This window comes from Vigna angularis, chromosome 10 (assembly GCF_016808095.1).
Source record: "Vigna angularis cultivar LongXiaoDou No.4 chromosome 10, ASM1680809v1, whole genome shotgun sequence".
Lineage (NCBI taxonomy): Eukaryota > Viridiplantae > Streptophyta > Magnoliopsida > Fabales > Fabaceae > Vigna > Vigna angularis.
Genome location: NC_068979.1, coordinates 13,406,039 through 13,427,948, shown reverse-complemented (window position 1 = coordinate 13,427,948; position 21,910 = coordinate 13,406,039). Strand labels below are relative to the sequence as shown.

General features: G+C 34.2%; 1 protein-coding gene across 2 annotated transcripts; it reads left to right on the top strand.

Moving 5' to 3' along the window:
• The first annotated feature begins 4,252 nt into the window (after nt 1-4,252).
• On the top strand, nt 4,253-7,412 carry LOC108319199 (protein RGF1 INDUCIBLE TRANSCRIPTION FACTOR 1). 2 transcript variants are annotated; one of them, XM_017550247.2, is made up of 5 exons: nt 4,253-4,494; nt 4,660-4,857; nt 5,272-5,487; nt 5,879-6,115; nt 6,725-7,412. In XM_017550247.2, exons 1-4 carry the CDS (start codon nt 4,432-4,434, stop codon nt 6,110-6,112), a joined length of 711 nt encoding a protein of 236 aa, XP_017405736.1. In that variant the 5' UTR covers nt 4,253-4,431; the 3' UTR covers nt 6,113-6,115; nt 6,725-7,412. The 2 variants fall into 2 exon arrangements, with proteins under 2 accessions (XP_017405736.1, XP_017405735.1); XM_017550246.2 differs by lacking the exon at nt 6,725-7,412 and having other exon boundaries at nt 5,879-6,660.
• Nucleotides 7,413-21,910: the final 14,498 nt, after the last annotated feature.

Below are 21,910 nucleotides of genomic sequence, written 5' to 3'. Positions count from 1 at the left end.
TTCAGTGTGCCAACCAGATCGACCGACATCCAAATAGCCGATCTATTGTCCTCACGTCTTTGACCGATCGTCTCTCTTCAGTATCCTATATAGTACATATGTCATTTCCACAAACACTCAAAACCAAAATCTCATTCTCCTATTTTACCAATTTTAATGCGTTGAATCAGGTTCTCAAACCAAACTAATACCAAAATGGGGGCTTTGTGGAAATTTCGCTGAACTATATAGCTATTGTAAATTTATGAGGCACTAGATACTTAAACAAAAAAGGAACTTTTAACAATAACTATTTCTTCTCCATTTTTCTGAAAAGAGTATCATAAATGTAAATTACAAGATAAATCTTGAAGATCAAATTTGATGCTGTACATTCATTGGGTGATAATTAATTTATGTCAAGGTATTTAGTTGACCCTTTTTAATAAAGTACTTTTTTTTTCTTTTTAACTACTGTTTTTCACAAATCTTAAATTTAACATTTTAGAGAAGCCAAACTTAATACACTTGGTTCGATCATTTTATAGTTTCTTTTAATTAAATATGTTATACATTTTGGTCCTTATAAATAAGATTTTGCTCTTAGTCCAAAATAAACGTTTATTTTCATTCGTTCTCTATTAAAATGGGTAAGATATAATTCTTGTTCTTTAAGAAACTCTGTCTCATTTTGTTCTCTTATATTTATGTAAAAAGAAAAATACAAAATAGGTAAAATACTTTTAAAAATTAAAAACATATTAATCCTTAAACTATAAATTAAAGGCAGTGCTTCCTTTATATTTTAAAAAATAATCTGCCTTCTTCGATTAAAGTACTTTAATTCAAATCTGGTAATAAATTTATTTTCCGTGGGTTTTTTTGAATTCATGTTTATAATTTACTTTGAAAATGAATATTTTTTAACTAAAAACAAGACATTTTTTAAATCATTGTATCTGTATAAACATTATACTAATAATTAAAAAAACCTTTGTAATCATTATTCTTCTTTTAGAATTTGAGCTTTAAAAAAGATTTAGAATTTGTTTATCCCACCCAATTATTGTTGGATGATTTGGTTTTGCTTGGAAGATTTCTCCAACACACACACACACACATATATATATATATATATATATATATATATATATATAATATATATAATATATAATATATATATATATATATATATATATATAATATGTATGTATTGGCAATAAAAGAACTTGAAAGATTCACTAAATGAGAAAAAAATAAGCAAGTTATATCTTATCAAAGTTAATTATGACCAGCAAAAATATTAGAATATACTAATGGGAACTCATCTAAATCTTTACATTTATATACTGTATTAATAATGTTAAATTTGTCTTTTTATCAAGCTACTTTTATTTTTCTCAAATGAGATGATGATACGTTGTATAAAAATAGACATGTTGACACTTGCAGGATGTGATAGCGTTGAAATGCTCAAAGCTTTAATATATAAAAGAAAAAAAGAAGAAGGATATTGCTGAATTTTGATGGTACAGTAGTGGCGGCAGCCCCATTAGTAAATGACTTATGGTCTTCCATTCAGTCATTGATTGTTAATGGAAAATTCATTATGCGATTGTGGACTTTTATCTAATCTACGGAAATAAAACTGATTATGATTACACCTTTTAGCATACAATTTTCTCAGATATTTCTGCAACAAATACTGTATAATCTATGGCATTCCTGCATATTGTACAGGGCCGAAAGAACATTTTATATTATTAAAAACAAATTTCAATTAGTAACAACCCTATGCTATTTTACAAACTTTCATGCACCTTTCAACTCACAAATTCTCTGGAAAAACTAGTCATCAATTACCTCACCACATCCTACATCTACTCTCTGCTACTTCTACTGTTACTATACGCATCGTTGTCGCTAACAATGTTATAATCGCTCAATTACCGTTTTCAAATTACCACATAATTAAGCCAATGATCGGTACTAATTCAAGTGAATCTAAATATATTGGAAATCCAAGCGTGAGTCCAAGTTTATATTGAGTAGAAATGAAAAAATAGAGTAGTATATAAAGATGAAAGATCTATTAACCTATTATGTTAAGGTTTTTAGTAAAGAGTGATGTCGATCATTTATATAGTTGGCTCAGATGTGATTGGTGTTTGTGTAATCCACAAGGAACCTCCTCTTTGATAGACCCAACAGTAGTATCAGAGTCGATGGTTTGTCTTGGTGACTGTCTCAGACGAGTATAATAATCCCTATACCGAAAGTCTTCCTATCATTTTCTTATCCAATAATAAACTTATTTCTCTATTTAACCTAGTGAGACATAAAGAATCCAACTTAGCATTTTGACTGTCACAATACAATAAGTATTTCCCTTGCACAAAACCAAGCTCTTGCAAGAATTTATTCACCCATAACAACTCCTTACATGTTGTAGTAAGTGCAATGAATTCTACCTCAGTAGTAGACAATACTACACACTTTTGCAACTTTGATTGCAAGCCAAGGCTCCCCCTATAAACTGAATCAAATAGTCTAAAGTAGACTTTCTGGAATCAATGTCTCTAGCCATATCCGAATCTGAGTAACCCACCAAAGTAGGCTTATCACCTCCAAAACAAAGCCTCAAACCACTAGTACCACGAAGATACCTCAAAATCCATTTCATGGGATTCCAATGCTCTCTACCTGGATTTGACAAAAATATACTGACTGTACCAACAATATGTGTAATATCAGACGAGTATAATGATCCCTATACCGAAAGTCTTCCTGGCAAAGGGTATTCAAGTAAGCAAGTTCCGTTAAGATAAGGCGGTTAGAAAGGGTTACTCGTGGTTGTGGTTGATTGGGAATGCTTCCGCTAGAGGGGAAGTGTACTTATGTTGAAGGGACTCACCCTTAAGGAAGAGATTGTTGAAAATACAAATGTGAGTCAAAGTCTCATATTGAATAAAAATGAAGGATAGGATCAGTTAGCAGGAGCATACTAGCGTTGAACATTAATAAGTTGAACTTTTGGTAGAAATCTTGAAATTGTTTATTTTAATACAACTAATATTAACGTAGAAACAATGAGAGTACAAATGTAAATTTGTAAATGTTATTAATTTTTCTGTGAGCTTATTTTATTCAACAAAATATATCTCCCAAATTGACTCTCTTAACGATAAAATCAATTTTCAAAATTTAAAAATGTCACCGAGCACATCAAAATAACATGAAAAGAAACGAAATTTCACAAAGGAATACAAAACAAAACCTACATTTCCAGATAAAATATTTGGTTCGTGAACAGTACTTAGACATGGCATACTGAAAAACATTATTTAAAAGGAAAACTCTCTTTACCTAAAAAACGGGACAAAAACATTTTCATTTTATTTGTTGAAACAACATATGTGTCTAGAATTTGTAGTTTCCCGTCTTGGAATGGTACTATCATGAACTCTTATTAAACTCTAATTAAGGATGGCCAACCAAGACCTAACCCACATGATTAGGGCCAACCCTGATGCTTACACTTCAGTTCCTAATATTAATTATTAGGTTTTGCATATAAATTCACCGGTTCCTTAAAATACCACATAACTTCTTAGGTTATTTATATGTACAACGCATATATATATATATATATATATATATATATATATATATATATATATATATATATATATATATATATATATATATAACATCCTATTTCCAAACAAAGTTATGTTGGTTGAGGACCTGATTAATTTATCAACCTTTTACTGTGAGAAAGGAAGAATTGTTATGGAACAGCCAAGTATTTAACTTATATACGTGTAGTAGGGACAAGACAAGACCCAATATAGCTAGTACAATTTCTGGTCAACAATTGCAAGATATTTCATATTAATAGCCAATACAAGTTGGATTAGGACAAGTACCTGAGCAGCCCTGAGAAAATATCAAATGTTTTACCATATATACTAAGAAGTTTAATAAATTAGTTTGTTAATAATGGAAGAGGACGAAATAAGCTTGGCACAGTGAAAAGAAAAATGTTTTAACCGAGAAATAAATGAAGGTAGGAGAGTGATTAAAGAAAATGATAAGATGAGAGAGAGAGAGAGAGAGTTGTGAAAAATGAGATGTTAATATTTAATGAAGATTAAAAAGGAAAGAAGGAGGTGGGTTCCTTACGCCCAACGCATCTTGGTGGTTCGGGTTCGGAGCTAGGTTTGGGTGAAGACTTTGTGCGGATAAGAACGACCCCTACCCTCACTCGTTTTCTCTCTCTCTAAAACGCCATCATCTACCGCTTCCAAGTCCTACAAGAACCCATTCCCTCCCTCATAGCCCCCACTCTTCTCCACTTCTCAAACTTCAAACTTCAAACTTCAAACTTCATCACTCTTCCCTCAAACCACAAATCACATTCTCTCCAAACAAACTCTCCCTCCGACCAACATGGCTATTGAAAACCATGACACCACTGTCAGAGAAATCAAGCCCAAGAACCGGAGAATCATGGTACGCAACCTTACTAGATTCTTTCAATCGACTTCCTCTTCATGGCTCTAGCTAATGTTGTTTTCTAGTTTTTTTCTGGTAGAGGCATTGGGGTTCTGTCTTTTGTTTTGTTCTTATTTGGAGGGTGATTAAAGTAAAGTTTTTGGTTTTGATTGTTTTGAGCAGGGTGCTGGAGGTCCCGATGATGAGGACAATAGATGGCCACCATGGTTGAAGCCACTGCTCAAAGAGAGCTTCTTTGTTCAATGCAAGTTACATGCTGATTCTCACAAGAGTGAATGCAACATGTATTGCTTGGACTGTATGAACGGCCCTCTCTGCTCTCTCTGCCTCGCCCACCACAAGGATCACCGTGCAATCCAGGTATGTCACACCATTCATCATTTTTTTGAAGTTTTGCACAAAAAGTTTCTATCTGACACATTTTGGTTCAGGTCTCAAACAGTCATTGTTTATCAAAATCACCCCTTTTCCTTTTATGGGGATACTTAGATTCTTTCCCAATTTTTTCTAGATTTTTGGCCAAAAGTCCCACCTTTCCTTCCTTGCAAAAATTTCGAACTATCATTAATTGGTTTCTATTTTCAATTTCTGTGGTCAATTGTCCCTCGTCCAACCGTTTCCTGCATTTACCAACTCCTAGAATGGTGTGAAAGTAACCACACGGTGGAAGAAAAAATGTCAGCTTTTGGTGGTTTTTAGTTTTTCTAAACGCGTGTAGTGTGTCTCACGTTTAACCATTCTCTTCTGATGTTTTTTTTTGTTAACTGTTGACAGATTAGGAGGTCCTCATACCATGATGTGATCAGGGTTTCTGAGATTCAGAAGGTGTTGGACATCACTGGTGTCCAAACCTACATTATCAACAGCGCAAGGGTGGTGTTTTTGAACGAGAGGCCTCAGCCAAGGCCAGGAAAAGGGGTCACAAACACATGTGAAGTCTGCGAGCGAAGCCTTCTTGATTCTTACCGCTTCTGTTCTCTTGGTTGCAAGGTATTCATACTACCACCAATGTCTTTCATTCCTTGTTTAATCTTCTGACTTAGGAATTTTGCAAAAATGAAAAAAGGCAAACTGGGAAAATTTGGACTTTGCTTTGCTTTCTTTTCAAGGAGCAAAGAACACCTTTTAGTTGAAATGAGTTGACTTTTTATCACAGCCATGAAAATGGGTACCCTTTGGTTCACGGGACTCTTGGATCCTTCAATTTATTCTTTTGCCTTAATTTCCTCAGAGCATTAAACAACCACCCGCGTTTGAAATCTTGGGATTTGAATGTTGACTTTTAACCTTTAATTAGTCTAACTCTAATGTCCTCAACAACCTTAATTTTCATGGTCCGTATTAAATTTTTTTCATTAATCAATGTGAATATGGATTGCAGATTGTTGGGACATCTAAGAACCCACAGAAGAAGAAGAAGCAGTCAACGGCAATGACATCAGATTCTGAGGATTCATACAGTAGCAACAGCGTCCATGGCCTGCAGAAAAACTGCAAAGTTCAGAGCTTCACACCGTCCACTCCACCTCCAACTTCGGTTAATTACAGAACTGCCAAGAGAAGAAAGGGAATACCGCACCGAGCCCCAATGGGGGGACTAATCATAGAGTATTAGATTGTGGGTATTTTTCGGTTATTTGCTATAATGCCCTTGGATATAAATATAATGCTAATGCAAGTGTTTCGACGAGGTTTCACCGTTCCACTACTCGAGCTTTTCTAGGCCAGTATTGGAACTGTCACCTTCTGTTCTTTAATGTTTCCTGTAGCAGTTTCTAGCGTCTTGTATATATATATATATATAATATATATATATATATATATATATATATATATATAAAGTCCAATAGAACTGGAAAAGGGTGAAGAAGAAGTAGTGAAAATAAGACACCTGTGAAATAGTTGATGGTGCAGTGATCAAAACAATGGCGTGTAGCAAAATAATAGGCAAGGCTCTTTTCGACCTAGCTAAGATGATGATAAGGACTTATAGGTTTGGTTTCTAAGGTAATTATACCTAAGTTTTGGGGTAGAGGATGTACATAATGGCTAAGTGAGTTGGGGATGAGGACAAATGAAATGATGACAATGTACTTCTTGGAAAATAGGTGGTATGTCTAAATTATATGAGAATAGCACAATAAAGATCTATATTATTGCAAATACTTTTCTCCTTTTTTATTAATTAATTATAATTTCCCAGCATTAAAATGTTACCTTTGTCTAGTGGCGGTGAATGGTGGTAGTGGCGAAGGTAATACAAGCTTCGAACGAGTGGGTCCACTGCAGCCGGCTTAAATGGGGAGGGTTCGTCGGCGTTTACACGTGTCAAACGTTGATTGGGATTTGTGAAAGCCAAGTTGTATTGGTTCTCGAAAACAGAGAATTGGTCAGCCGCCTCTATTAAAAAGAAAAACGATAATTCTATGCGCGGTTCCCTACTCTTGGATCTGACGGATGACATTGAGCACTATTGACGGCTTCGATCTCTTGATGTTCTCTCGATCATGGGGGTAGATTCCCCGAGGCAGAAATCGTAGGGCTTGGAGTGTTTGATCGAACTTTTGAGTAGTGGGCGTGTAAAATGAACGTATTATTATTAGCTAAAGCATAGATGGGGTTTGTCGTAAACAGAAGAGGTTAGTGCGACTTATTGGGAACTTTCTTGGCTTGGCAAATTGTTGATGGGTCTAATAATGAGATAATAAAGTTACAGCTATTAGTGGAGTCATTCTAAACGTGTTTTTTTACCGCAAGGACTTCGATCCTACTCCCACTGAACTAAAGCATTTTTGTTAAACTTCCTGAATTTGGAAAAGATATGTCATCCCCTGCAAAGAGAAACAAAATAATCACGGTCAGAGAGACCCCCATTTTAATTGTTCTAACGTGAAATGTTTCCTGATGGAGAATGCCTAAGATTTTAAGGAAACTGTTTTGACTTTTCATTTTCAATTAATGTTTCTTAGACCGTAAGATTTTAGATCCATTTTACAAAAAGTTTAAGTAATAAATGATACCTTCAATTAGCCACACTGAACCATACATTCATCTCATTTAGTTAAAATGGACTGTTGTGTTTGTTCCCAAGTTTAAAAATGAAATGTAAAACTCAATATACAATATAAGAATCAGCAAAATGTGATGATGAGCAGTTTTATTACCAGGTCATTTAACTAATATTAAGATTCCGTTGACTCGGCTCAAAAAATAATTAAAAATACCAAAAATATTATTTTAAATATATTTATTTTTAAAAGGTAAGACAATATTTTAAAGTATTTTTATTTTCAAATTTTTGAGAAATAAGAGATAGAGATTTGCAAATCCCAATCCCCCCAACAGGTGAAGGCCGTTAAGTGTCTTGTCACACCTTTTGATTTCCTTGTACATGTTTTACCGTCTAATGTGTTATTAATTAAAGTTTATTAGCGGGTTTTTAACTTTATTGCTTTAGACCGACTTCGGCATGCTTTTAGTCTCACGTGCGTGCTACCGTCACACGTTTAACGTGGAGAAATGCCTGTTCAACACGTTACTTTTTACTACTTCCGTGTTTCGCTTTTTTTTTTTTTAATGTTCTTTTCTAATTACTGCCATCTACACGGAAATTATTCCTCCACGTATTATGCTATGCCCTACCACACGTCCTCCTATGTCGACATTACATATCTTCTTTTTCAATTTTTTCCCCATAAAATAGATTAAAAACGTGATAAAAATTAACCCGGCGTTAATAAAAGCAACGGGGTTCTTAAAATATTTGAAACAATTTTAGTTGAGTAATTAGAAAGTGTTGTAATTAGGGGTCATAATGCGGGAATGTGCATGCTTGACTAAAAGATTGGAATAATTATAGGAAGGAAAATGTTGGGGAATATGTTTGATTGAGAGAAAATGATGATCGAAGGGATAACAAGGAGTTGAAAAGAAGAAAGTAAAGTGAGAGGAAGAAAGGTTTTGTTTTAGGTAATCCGGCATAGCCGAGGAGGTGATACATGTGTAGATTCTTTGATGGTCCAATTGTGACACGTGGGTGGTGCTTGTATTTTTTTAATTAGAGAAATTGTCTTGAGAGTTGAAGACGATGGATTTAGAAGTTTGAGAAGGGTGGTGGTGCATGACCCGTGGCTTGACGTGTACGGGGCAAAAGTTTGATGATGAAGTTGTGGTTATGGGTGAAAGAGTGTGACACGCGGCAAAGAACCTTCCAGGTAATCAACACACAACCATCCAACGCATCGCTACCTACGTACTACTCTACGCTAGAACATTCTCCCACTTCTTAAAACAAAATTACATTTTACTACACTACCTATATTCTTTATGAAACATTTTAGTAGAATTAATTCGTCGAGATTTTTTAGTACAAGAATAAAGCTAAAAAGGTTTCTTTCTAATCAGCATGGGGGTTTTCATTCAACAGTTGGGTTTGATTTGACTGCGGGGGTAAAGGAACATTATTAACCCTAACACCATTGCTTCTTTCTACAGGTTAACTCCTTGGGTGAATGTGAATGTGAAAAATGAAACAGTATTAGGTAAGAGGGGAGGCAACAAAACCATGTTACTGAGGCGAATCCTAACTAAAAACGTCCCCGGAAGTAGGGGTTACATCATATGTCAGTTCACATTTTTCTTCCCACTAATTAAGTTAATACGAGACAAAGCTTACACAAAGGATTCCCCACATCAATAATAGAAAAAGGTATTATCTTGAATTAGGTGAGCCTCTTTAGTCTTTGCTAAAGTTTCTTCCGTGTGATTTAAGCCTTCATCCTTATTTCATTTCAACTCTCGTCACTGATGTTAACTGCTTTAGTCTTCTAAATTAAATCGCCTGTAAATCCAAAGTGGCTAAAAAGCACTGCCAATTCAACAAGCTTCAGTTTTTTTCATTTCTTTTTTTATGTATCACATCATCCTTGTTATTCAGTATGAATTCCTCCTACAAACATAGATTCAACGGTTCAATTGGATTCAGTAAAATAAAGGGTAGTCTTTATCTTCCTTATCATGATTCATGATTCGTTAATTTGCTCTTCAATCAATCGCCCCCGTTTTATAATTTTAGTATTTAAGGGAAAACAGGTGAACAGAAACTCACAGGTAGATTAAAAGTATATCCTCATCTATGAAGAAAGATTGTTTATAATAGGGTTACACATCAACATGCAGTCACCCTATAGTATACCTACATCACAAGTAAACGTATGTGCCAAATAATCAACTTGCTGTAGCTCAATATGGTTACGATTTATCATGGCAGACTTCAGACCAAAAGTTTAGTTCACTCTTTAAAAAAAGTAGTCGTTGAAGAGAAATACGATCTTTACCAATTCTTCTTGAATGAGTTAACTGATTACAAATACTCTTAATTCTTAGTATATTATTATTATATATGACAGGAAAAGGTAGTTAGTGACAGAAATATTCATTCATAATGCGCCACAAACTCTAAGCAAAAAGCATTTAAATTATTTATTTCACTTTATTGAGGCATCTTAAGTGGTTTATAGAGCCAATAGTGTGATGGAAGTGGTTTATGATGCAAGTTGTTTAAGTATTTTCTGCGGGATGCATGGTGGTGGCTGCCATGTAAGAGCACATTATTAGAGTGTGAAAGTGGTAGGTAGATATATGTGCATCTAACTCACCTCCTTCTACTTTTCCTAGTATAGATTATAGCTTCTTTCTTTTCATGACTGCCTCATAACCCGAATTTTTCTCCAAAAATGTTCCCCAACTTTACATAACTTATTCACAACTCACTCTAAACTTAAACTCCGTTTTTTTTCCTCCTTTCAACTGAAAAAGACTTTAAATTTATAATCGGGGAATAGGAATTGTAATTTTCTACAGCATTGAATTGTCATCAAATGTACACCTTTTGCTGAAAGAGAGTCATAAAACCCTGTTTTTCCGTAGCTTCAGGTGATGGTGGTCCCACTTAATGAAATTGCTTAACCCATGATGTCATTGATTTACTTACTCTTTGAATAGGACGATGATTTATAGCTAAAGCAAAAGAAGGCCTCTTTCATGGCCACCCCATCCACATCATACCAATTATCCATCTTTTATCTCCTATACATACATACACACACACATATATATATATATATACATATATATATATATACATATATATATATACATATATATATATATATACATATATATATATATACATATACATATATATATATATATACATATATATATATATATATATATACATATATATATATATATATATATATATATATATATATATATATATATTCTGAAAATTGTTATCGTTATACTCGAGGATGCATGCATCGTGCACGTGGTTCATTTCTGGTGGACCTGTATGGCTGTTTACTACTCGCAATTAATTAAATGTTTAGTGATTCAGAATTTGGCAGTCACACAATGATCTGATCCATATAACAGAATCTAATTTTATTTAACATAATAAGAAAAGACGGAACTATAGGTTGAACAATGGTTACCTTTCACTGCCACAGCTTCTTAATTTGCGTTTGATTGAAAGGATTTAAAGGGAAAGAGGAGAGACAGATGATGACCTTGCCTCACTCCATTATTTGCTATTAGACAACTGATAGTAACCACGTTATTTTCTACTATTGGAACTATTCTATTTCTCATCGGTGTATATTTTTTTATGATGGGTGTAGATATATTATTTTAGTTTAATATATATATATATAAGATATTTGATATGTTTTTTAACTTAAAATCTTAAAATAAATAATTTTTAACTTTATTTTATATATCTAAGATTTTGACTCGTACTTAAATTATTTTTAACCATTTCTTTCTAAATTTTGTCCGTCTGTACGAATAAAACGTGACACACATAAATAATGTGTCCTAGTTTGGTGGTATCTGAAGCACAAATCAACTGAGAAAAGAAATATATCGTTGGCAGGTAATGCCTTTGAAGATCATTACATCTTCTGCTGTTGTGGTCGTTCAGAAGGAATACACACAATATCTGAACATCTTTCAATTAGTCATCCAAACATGTGTCTACATTGCAAGACACTCCTTCAGTTTGGCGTTAATATATGATACATTTACATATCTATCATGATTGGTTTTTCTAAAGAAAACGTTTGTTGGCTAAAATTAAATCTTTTACAGTATATGTGGAATCATCTGTCTGTTGCAGCAGGATATATAAGTTTGTGGAAACTGCCTTCTGGGGCTGTGATAGAGTCACTTCTCCGTGGTATAATCAATTAAAAATTGGCACAAAGTCATATCCATTTATTCCTTTTGAAGTCGAAGGAAGTTAGGTCATGTCTTAAAGTCAACTCATTCATTGAATGTTTTTTTTAATTGACATGCAGCATTGATACTTTACTTATTCCTATGGCGCTGAGTTCCTGAATCAGAGTTCAAAATGGAGTTAATTAATGAAGTCAGGTCTATGCATCTTAGCGAAAACGTTAGGATTTACAAGTACACAACAGTTGGCCAAACTGGACTTGTAGATCACATGCTTTTAGACGGAAAACTAGTAATCATAGGCTTTCAAGTTTCCACATGAGAGGGTATCATCAGCGTTAAAAATTCTCCACCTTCATCTCTGTTCTTTCAAATGGTTTCAGAACAAAATTAATTGGGGCGTAAAATTCAAGGTAGTTGTTGGGTTAGTGACGAAGAAAAATAAAATTAAGCAATGATGACAACCCACTCACTCCCATTTCTAGGTTTCAGAAAAATAATTCAAGCACCATTTCCTTTCACTCTCACTGTAATTAATTTTAGAGGCCAAGTGGAACTGTCTTATTTCCAACAAAATTTCACCTGGATCGATCACACCCCTTCATCAGGTTCATTGCAATTTTCTTTCATTCGCAATCTTTCCAATTAAATAGTAGTGTGCGTTACGTTAAATGTTATTAGCATTGTCACTAACAATGGGATCCCCCATTGTCAAAATTGAGAATTTTTTTTTTAAATATCGTTTTACTAATTTGTTGAGATTCTTAAAATCTTATTACACTAATCTCCTCCAATTAAAAAAAAAGGTATTTTTTTGTCATTCTGATGGAATTTTGTTCTAAAATTACAATAATGAAATAACTTTTTTAAAACAAAAATTGAACTTAAGTAAATTGTTAAGTTGACACAACTTAAAAAAATGTGTGATTTTAACTGAAATAAAATTGTGTCAAATTAACTTTTACAAAAATAAATTAAAGTAATTATAAAGTAAAACGACTTTAATAAATTTTATAAAAAAAAAAACTAAAATTGTTACAGCGTGATATTATTTTAACACATTTTTATAAAAAAAAATAAAGTCATTATATCATCATATAAATTCATTATATTCTATAAAACACATAAGTTATATCAAATTGCAGAAAAAAATATTTTGTATGAAGGTCTTCTTAACTTAATATGATTTTATTTTAGTTAAAAACTTATTTTTATGAAAATTATTCTTTATAAAGTTATGTCAACTTGTCCAAATTTAATTTTATTTCTTAAAGTTACTTCTTATGCATAACTATAAGGGAAAAAAACCAAGAATAGATGGGTTGTTAGCAATGGGTGGAAATTTGATTAATTTTAGCTAAGAAGTGGGAAATGAATACTACGAAGGTATGAATGCGTTAGTGTAGCAAGCGTGCAAGGCAGACAGAAACCATAAATGCGAAATATAGGACCACCTAGACTAGCCTTTTTGTTTGGGCACCAACACCCAACCACTCAAAAAGACACACGCTTCAATTCTGAAAAGGCCACTTCTTGGAACTCTCCTTCCAATTTCCAATTATCCTCATACTCTAACGAATACTGAATCTCATCTGCATAGACTGGGTTTATAATCTATTGGATTGAAAAGAAATTGTTAAAGATTTTTGAAGAGTGATTTAGCATTGTTAAAGAATTGAATTTGAAGTGATAGAATGAATGAGGCGTGTTTGGTGTTGCTTAGTTGCAATCCTTATAATTTGGAGTTTGTGTTGGTGGGACAGAGTTGTGATGTAAAGTTATCGACGTATCTATCTTGAGTGTATCGGATGAATGGGCAAACCATGACTTTGTCTGACACGCGCAGAATGGGTGGGAATTTTCATGCTTATATGTCACAAATCTCAAACACTCCCTCGCTTCTTTCATTGTTCTCTCCTTTTGCTCATTTCTTGCGTTTCGTCTGCCACTTCCAACATCATGGACTCAACAAACCATACAAACATAACATCTTTACAATTCATGACTTCACCCTTATTACAAGCAAAACCAAACATCCTATCATAGTTCTCAGAAGAATGATACTTCAAATTAAGTGAAAAAGTTTCTTATAACTTATATTATAAATTACTGTTGTTACGATTGTTATTGTCATTATTATTCAAAACTCTGACAGTATGTGTATGTATTTGTACGAAATCAATTTCAAGGATAAGACAGAGTAAAAGTATGCTATAAAACTATTCAATGATATCCTTGAAGTAAATCTGAGCTTTTACGAAACCAAAATTAAATGACAAAATCAAGTTGTTTAAAAAGTAATATACATATATTTAATTCAATTAAAATTAAAGTGAATCATATTTATCATCTTTTATTTATTAATTTTTCTTAATTTAAATTAATTTAAACTTCTCCTAATTATACCCGATTCTAGACAAGTGTGTATACATTGGGTTTTAACCCACACCTGATACACTTCTAAGCCCGAATGAAATCCAGCCCATGATATGGGAAGAGCTAAAATAAAATGAAGTGGCCCAATTTAGCACCCAATGTTGAAATTTGTTAAGTGAACTATATTGATGCGTTGCTCCCTACATCACCACCCCTTGCTCCCTCCACCTCCACATTACTGTTTTGTTTTTTAGTAAAATTTTATTTTTAGGTTTAATATTTTTAAACTTTTACCCATTCCCTACACATTCTAGTAATGACCTACATATGCATGCAGTGGCAAGCACACAAGCTCTTCTTCCTTTCTAACGTTCAACTTCTTCCTTTCATTTTTTGGTTGTGCTGTGAGAGTGTGGTGGAGTTTCATTAGGTGGTCTGCATAGTGGGAGGTTGCAAAGGTTGGTGGTGATGGAAGGAATTGATCTAGCGGTTGCGGAGGTCGGTCTTGGTGGTGGTTGAAGGTGCAGTGGTGAAAGGGTGAGGGTGTAGTGCAGTTCGTCCAGGTGCGTAATAAACCCTAAAATAAAGATGTAAACGTTAAACGGATGTGAGCATCCGTTAGCGAATTCAACATCCGTTTAAGGTAAAACGGATGTCGATATCTGTTTTACCTTAAACGGATGTTGACATCTGTTGAAGGATGCTCACATCCGCTTAACGTTTACCTCTTTATTTTAGGTTTTGTTTTTATTAATTTATTCTTTTATATTAATTTTGGAGATATTTTAATAATGTAATTTATATGTTTTGATGTATTATATTTGAATATATTTTTGATGTATTTTAATAATGTATTTTTGAAGATCTTGTTATTAGTTCATATTTATACTTCTGTATTTTGCACGTTATATATAATTAGTTTTTAAATTTAATGCTTTTGTATAATATATGTTTTTTATATATGATTTTTGTATTCTTTAATTGTTTAATAATTTTATAATTATATAAAAAATTACTTATTAGTTTAATTATATGAAATATATAATTTAATTATATTAATATTTTTATATTTGTTTGATTAATTATTAATTATGTTAATAAGACTCATTATAATTTTATATAGGTGATTATTGTTTAAAATGGATGAATATCTTCATATGGATTCTCAAATTGGTTCTGGCTTGATATCTGATTTCTCTTCATTCATTAGTGTAGTTTTAGAGGGAGATTTGACAAATAAATTTACCATAAATGAAATATTTCGTTCACGAGAGCATTTAATTAAATGGGTAAGAGGAATGACTTATGATTTTGGATTTGTTGCTGTAATAGTAAGATTTGACATAACTACTAGTGTACGTGGAAGAAAAACGTTCGTCATACTTGGATGTGAAAGAGGGGGGAAATATCAGAAATACAAAGCCGATGCGATGGCTAGTATGGCTAGTGTATACGACACTCGTAAATGTGAGTGTCCGTTTAGATTAAAGGGTAAACCATGTTCAGATGTGGACGGATGGGCGTTGAAGGTGATGTGTAGACATCACAACCATAAGTTGGCTGAAACTTTAGTTGGTCACCCTTATGCTGGCAGGTTAAATATGAGTGAGCAATCATTACTGGTTGATATGACAAAGAGTAAAGTTACACTTGCAAATATTTTATTAACCCTCGAACAAAATAATGATAGAAATGTCACAACGATTAAACAATTTTACAACGCAAGGCAAGCGTATAAATGATCATTGAGAGGGTTCAGAACTGAACTACAACAACTTATGATGTTGTTGGACCGAGATAAGTACATTCATTGGAGTAGGTGTGCCAACGATTCAAAGGTCGTTACTGACCTGTTTTGGACACATCCTGATGCGGTGAAATTGTTAAACTCATTTAATGTTGTATTTTTGATGGATTCGACATATAAAACAAATAGATATAGACTTTCATTGCTTGAGATTGTGGGCATGACGTCTACAGGGTTAACCTTCTCAGCCACATTTGTTTTCTTGTCTACTGAAAGACAGAGTAATTTCACATGGGCTTTGGAAAAGTTGAAAGATTTATTTTTAACATCTGAGGGTGGTCCTAAAGTCATTGTCACTGACCGAGACTTGGCTTTGAGGAATGCCATTGCAAATGTATTCCCTGAGTCATATTAGATGTTATGTCGGTTCTACATCCTTAAAAATGTTAAAGCTAAATGCAAAATGTTAGTTCATTCTATTGAGGTTTGGGATGTGTTGATGGATGCATGGGAAAATGTGATGGATTGTGTGATGAGAGCTTGTTTTTTGAGTATGTGAATGGTCTTCAATACGCGAGCAGTTCATGGCCTTTGTTCTTTGAATATGTGAATCACACTTGGATTATTCCGTACAATACATACTTTGTAAAGTTTTGGACGAACAGAGTAATGCATTTAGGGAACACAACCCCAAATAGGTATGTTGTAATGTTATTTTATTTATTTGTTTTGTAGATAAATATTTATTTGCACTTGTTGATGGTTTTTTTATTTATTTCAGGGTTGAGTCTGCTCATTGGAGCCTGAAGAAAGTTATGGGCAATAGTATAGGTGATTTGTGTTCTTGTTGGGATAGTATTCATAACGTCATTATCCTACAACACAACAAGATTAAGGTGTCATTTCCAAGAAGTCTATTGCTCACGAGTGACCCTTTTAAAGGATACAGATATAGAAAACTTATTGGGCGTGTCTCTCGGTATGCATTGGATCTCATTGCTGAGGAATTGGAAAGAGTGCAGCAGATAGGATTGGACTCATCAAAGTGTGGATGCGTATTGAGACGTACATTTGGTGTCCCCTGTTCATGTGAATTAGCATGGTATGATCCTAGTATGATCCCTATGAGTGAATTTTATATCATGTGGCGAAGATTGCATTTCTCAAATGTTGAATTAAATGAAACCGAGCCCTAGTTATCCATTAAAGATGAGTTGAAACAAGTAGAAGAACCATTCAATGAGGTTGACATTGGCAGTAAAGTCACCATCAAGCAGAAGTTACTTGACATTATTTTTCCTACATTGACATCAATGGTCCCTCCATTACATAAAGCAAGACAAAGGGTGCACAAAAAAGTAAAGTTCAACGAAGAGAAAGGTCTACTACGCGGGATCCATCATATTTTGAGCATGTGGACGCCTTTCATTCAACCATAGAATCTTCATCTGTGAGAAGTAAATTACAATCAAAGCCAAATGCAATGAAGAAAATGAGAGTTCCAATCATAGACACGTTTCATTCTACTACTTACCCCTTCATTATGGACGTTGTTGATGTTGTGGCTGATGGTCATTGTAGATATAGATGCATTGCTGCGTCGTTGGGACTCGGAGAAGATTCATGGCCCGTTATCTGAAATGATTTGTACAAAGAACTTAGTGAATGACGTGATGAATACGCAAGCCTAGTAGGAAGCTATGATAGACTAGAAGAATTGAGGAACTCTTTGTTGGTGTAGTCTTAGTCGGCGATAAGTGTTTCCCATTTTATGTATTTTATTTATTACATTTATTTTTTCTAACAACTTGTTTTATTCATAACAGGCTAACAGGAACAAGTGGATGACAATACTAGACATTGGTTATGCAATTGCTAACCGATATAAGTCATCTTAGTGTGTATGTCATACTCTCAAAATTATACTATCTTCCCACTACGTTCCACACCACCTTCTGATATAACTCAACATCGCTTAATTTGTATAGGACATGTTCATGGATGTCATTTCGTGCAGGTAATTGTATTATTTTTTGATTTCATTTTAAAATTACTTATCACTCAATTAACTATTGTAATTTGTATAATGCAGGTTAAGATACAAGAAGGTTGTCCTTTGTCCATGGTAAATATCATCTCCTCAACCCACTATTATCTTGAGGCACGAGCGTGGTCTTCTATTTATACTAGTAGGATGCAAGCATTTGCACAATTGATGGGCGTAACGACATCTTATGTTGACTTAGGTGATTCGTGATATTTATATTATGTATGAAGATATGTAAAAATACACTATTACTTTTTGTTATTTAAGTACTTATTCATTTACTCTAAAGCATATAAATATCGTATGATCTCTATAAACAATAAAAGACTATGTAAATGAAAAAGAAAACGTTAATAAAAAGTGAAAGCGATATCAATATTCGTGTAAATATTGAATCATCTATATAACCAGTATAAAAGAACATGTAAATGAAAATGAAAAAAATGAAATACAAAGTCCTATCAAATAGACGTCGACCGTCTACCACACACAAGCCTCTGTCCTCTCCTAGTCGGGGAATATTCGTCGATGCCCTCATTAGCAATCTGAAGCAGGTCCACCGACACCTGATGTGCAATAGTACCCTCGGTCACATGATGACACGATATCAAGGACTGTAACATTCTCGCCATTCGCCTAAATCTAGCCTGCATTATAATTATATCAAACAATTAAATAAACAAGGTGAAGAAAATTTAATAACATAAGCAATGAAAAATAACATATTATGGCGCTAGATGGTGAAGGTGAAGGCGGTCTACGATGGGGTCGGCCTCTTGTGGAACATCGAAGCGCTGTCTAGGTGCAAGAGCCGGTCGCGCGTCATCTATAGCAGCAATAATATAAGGATCTGAATACATACAAATGCTGAAGAATGGTTGAATGCCCCGATGCCCCTTATACAGATGCATACAACTCCACTGTATGTCAGCGCATCCAACTATGACCGAATCTCTGGAGAGTGGAACTCTGCCTAGCGCTCTGCCACCTAATGGCACACGGTGTGGTTTCATTGATAACGGTTGAAAAACTGTTATTTTTATACTTCATTTTAATATTTAAAACACCCTTTTTGACTTAGAAGCTTGCTTGAACTCATGTTTCTGCTTTAGTTTTGTGAATAAGAGACTTGAGGTTATACGTGATGACTTTATCACTGAATGCCCTAGATTTTGAAGGCTAATTGAATGATTTGAAAGAAGAGCTAAAGAACCAAATAGTTGGAATGCAGAAAAGTCAACCAGAATGCAGAAAAGTCAACCAGAGTGCAGAAAAGTCAACGGGTGCAGAAAAGTCAACTAGTGCAGTGGGCTGAGTGCCAGTTGGGGCTGAGTGCAGGTTTGAGTGTCGCAGCTAGCGTTGAGCGCCGACGACGTGGGCTTGAACCTATTTTCTGTTATTTTTATGGGCTTGGACCTGTTTTCTGTTATTTTTCTGGTCTATTTAAGGACTTGCACGTCCTAGGGAATGTATCTTTTGATGGCTTGAGCACAGAAACAAACTTTTCACCCTTGGGGTAGATTTGGAGATGGTGATGGCTCTCCTATTCTCTTTCTAGGGTTTTTCTATCTCTTCCCTTCTTTCATTCCATTCTTCATCTAGTTCTTTCATGACGATGGAGAACTAATCTCATTTGTTATTGGGGAAGATATAATCTCTAAACTCTCTTGTATTTGAATTGATTCTTATTATTGATATATGCTTCTTTCATTAATTGTTAGGGATATTCTTCTTTGCTCAAATGCTTGTGATGTTTTATTCATGTATGGCATAAATCTTATGATTTGTCTAAGTATCAGGAGATTTCGTACTCCTAAGGTTGGACGATTTGGGGATGTGACAACTCTCCTCTTCTCTCCCTAGGATTGTTATTGAGAGATATCTTACAAATCACGATATGGGGAATTCTCCCAAAAGCAATATTACCTAGACATAGGGATAGGAGGGTTGGTTGCCTTAAAGCTTCTGTGCGAATGTAATGCATAATTAATTTCTAGGGAGACAAGACATTGTAAACTAGCAATTAAGGATAGGCTTTCTTCACCGAGACATCGGGTTTAAAGTAAATTAGAAAGTGGCATTAACATTAATGAAGAAGATGAATTCATATATGCATGAGAGTAAACTAGGTGAAATCTAAACCCCAACAACATATTCAACTCATATTATCAACTTCATCCATTCATTATTGTGTTTAGCCTCAATTGATCAAATTGCATTCATGTTTATTTTATTGCATTTGCATCCAAAAACCCCAAAATTTGTTCTTTAGAGTCTTAATTAGTTGAGTAATCACATAATTGTTTAGTGCCGTGAGTTTCCCTGGAAACGATACTTGGCCTAACCATTTATTATTACTTGGTACAATTCGGTACACTTGCTGAGGTCTTAACAAGTTTTTGACTCCGTTTTCGGGGATTAAAAATTTGTTTATTACTCATCGTAAGAAGTCAACAACCGCCTCTTTCCCATGCTAGGGAAATGCTCGTATATCCAACTCTAAAAAAATAATTATTCAATTAAATTTCATCCATCTTCGAACATGGAAATAAGTACATGAAATAAATGTGAAAGTTATAAGTGTACCTGAAACAGAGTCAAATTTCCGGCCATCTACCTCGTCGAGGCGAGACTCGCATCCCTGAGCTCTCGTACAAATGGGCGAGTGCAGCAACGCCCTAGGTAGATCTGCCACACGCGTGTACGTCTCTAAATAACAGTAAGTAAGACACACGTATAGAAGTGGCACTCTTATTTGCAAAAATCGTGCATCCTACTAGATGCAACAGATATGCTCCGGCAGCATAGTCCCAATGTTACGACTGACACCTCTGAACATATATCTCTCTGAGCTAGCTGAGTCTAACTTTCGAACCACGTGCCTTTTCCATCTCAGCACCAGTTATGTCACCATCAACGCCCATCAACTCCATAAGGGCTGTACGAGCCTCCTCAAACTCTAAGTCCTCCAAATCACACATTTGTCCCATCACGGGCAGGTGAAGTAATGTCGAGACGTCATTATGAGTAACGGACATCTCCCCTATAGGGTGATGAAAACTATTGGTCTCGAAATGCAATCTCTCTATGAATTCGAGGAGTAAGCCTTTATCGACGTAATCATAACAAATCTCTATGAGAGGCATCAAACTGGAATTCAACACAATGTGTTGAATTCCCTCGTGGCACGGTCCTAATTTATTTACTTTTTTCCCGTGGGAGATCAACATCAGCATGTCCCCTTGATCCTACAAATCAATATTTAATAAAATTACTATTAAAAAAAAATAATTAAAATTTTATTTTTGCACTCACCCGGTCCATTGAAATAGCATAAGCTACATGCTGAACATAGTGCGTCAGCAATGAACCATCACGTGGACTTCCAGCAAATCCACCGACATCCTCCTGTATCTCAGGAACATTTGCATGCTCCTCCTCATCATCATCGTCGTTAGGGGCCTTAAATGTCTCCTCTTGACCATGAGTCTCATAGGCCTTATATGCCTGCTCCTCAAAGGCTCGCTCCTCAGCTATAGGGTCATCCTGAATAGGAGTTGCACGACTTCTACGAGCGTAAGCGGTAGGTTTTCTCCGAGCTTCGCCCTGCGCCGAACTCTCTTCTCGAGAACTCTCTCCTCGGTAACTCTCACCTCGAGAACTAAAAGATGCACTGCATGTTCTTGCCATTTCTGACAAAAATTCAATTGTTTCATTTCAAAAATTAAAAAAATTATTGTTTTAAATATCATTAATAAACTATAAAAAAAATACAATTCAAAATAAATTAAACTAATAATAACTAATTTATTAACTACAAAAAAATTAAATAAAATAAACAATTACGCTAATTAATTAAAAAAATATTTAAATACATTTCGATATAATCATTATTAAATAAATTATTAATTACAAATACAAATTTACTATAAATAAATTAAATACAAATACAAATTTACTAACATTAACTAGAATTCAATTAATAATATTTATTTGAACAAATA

Excerpts from the sequence above, each read along its gene's own strand:
- LOC108319199 (XM_017550247.2), top strand. The coding sequence starts at position 4,432 with ATGGCTATTGAAAACCATGACACCACTGTCAGAGAAATCAAGCCCAAG. Across the intron at positions 4,858-5,271 it reads AGGATCACCGTGCAATCCAG|ATTAGGAGGTCCTCATACCA; the intron begins GTATGTCACACC and ends AACTGTTGACAG. Across the intron at positions 5,488-5,878 it reads TCTGTTCTCTTGGTTGCAAG|ATTGTTGGGACATCTAAGAA; the intron begins GTATTCATACTA and ends TATGGATTGCAG.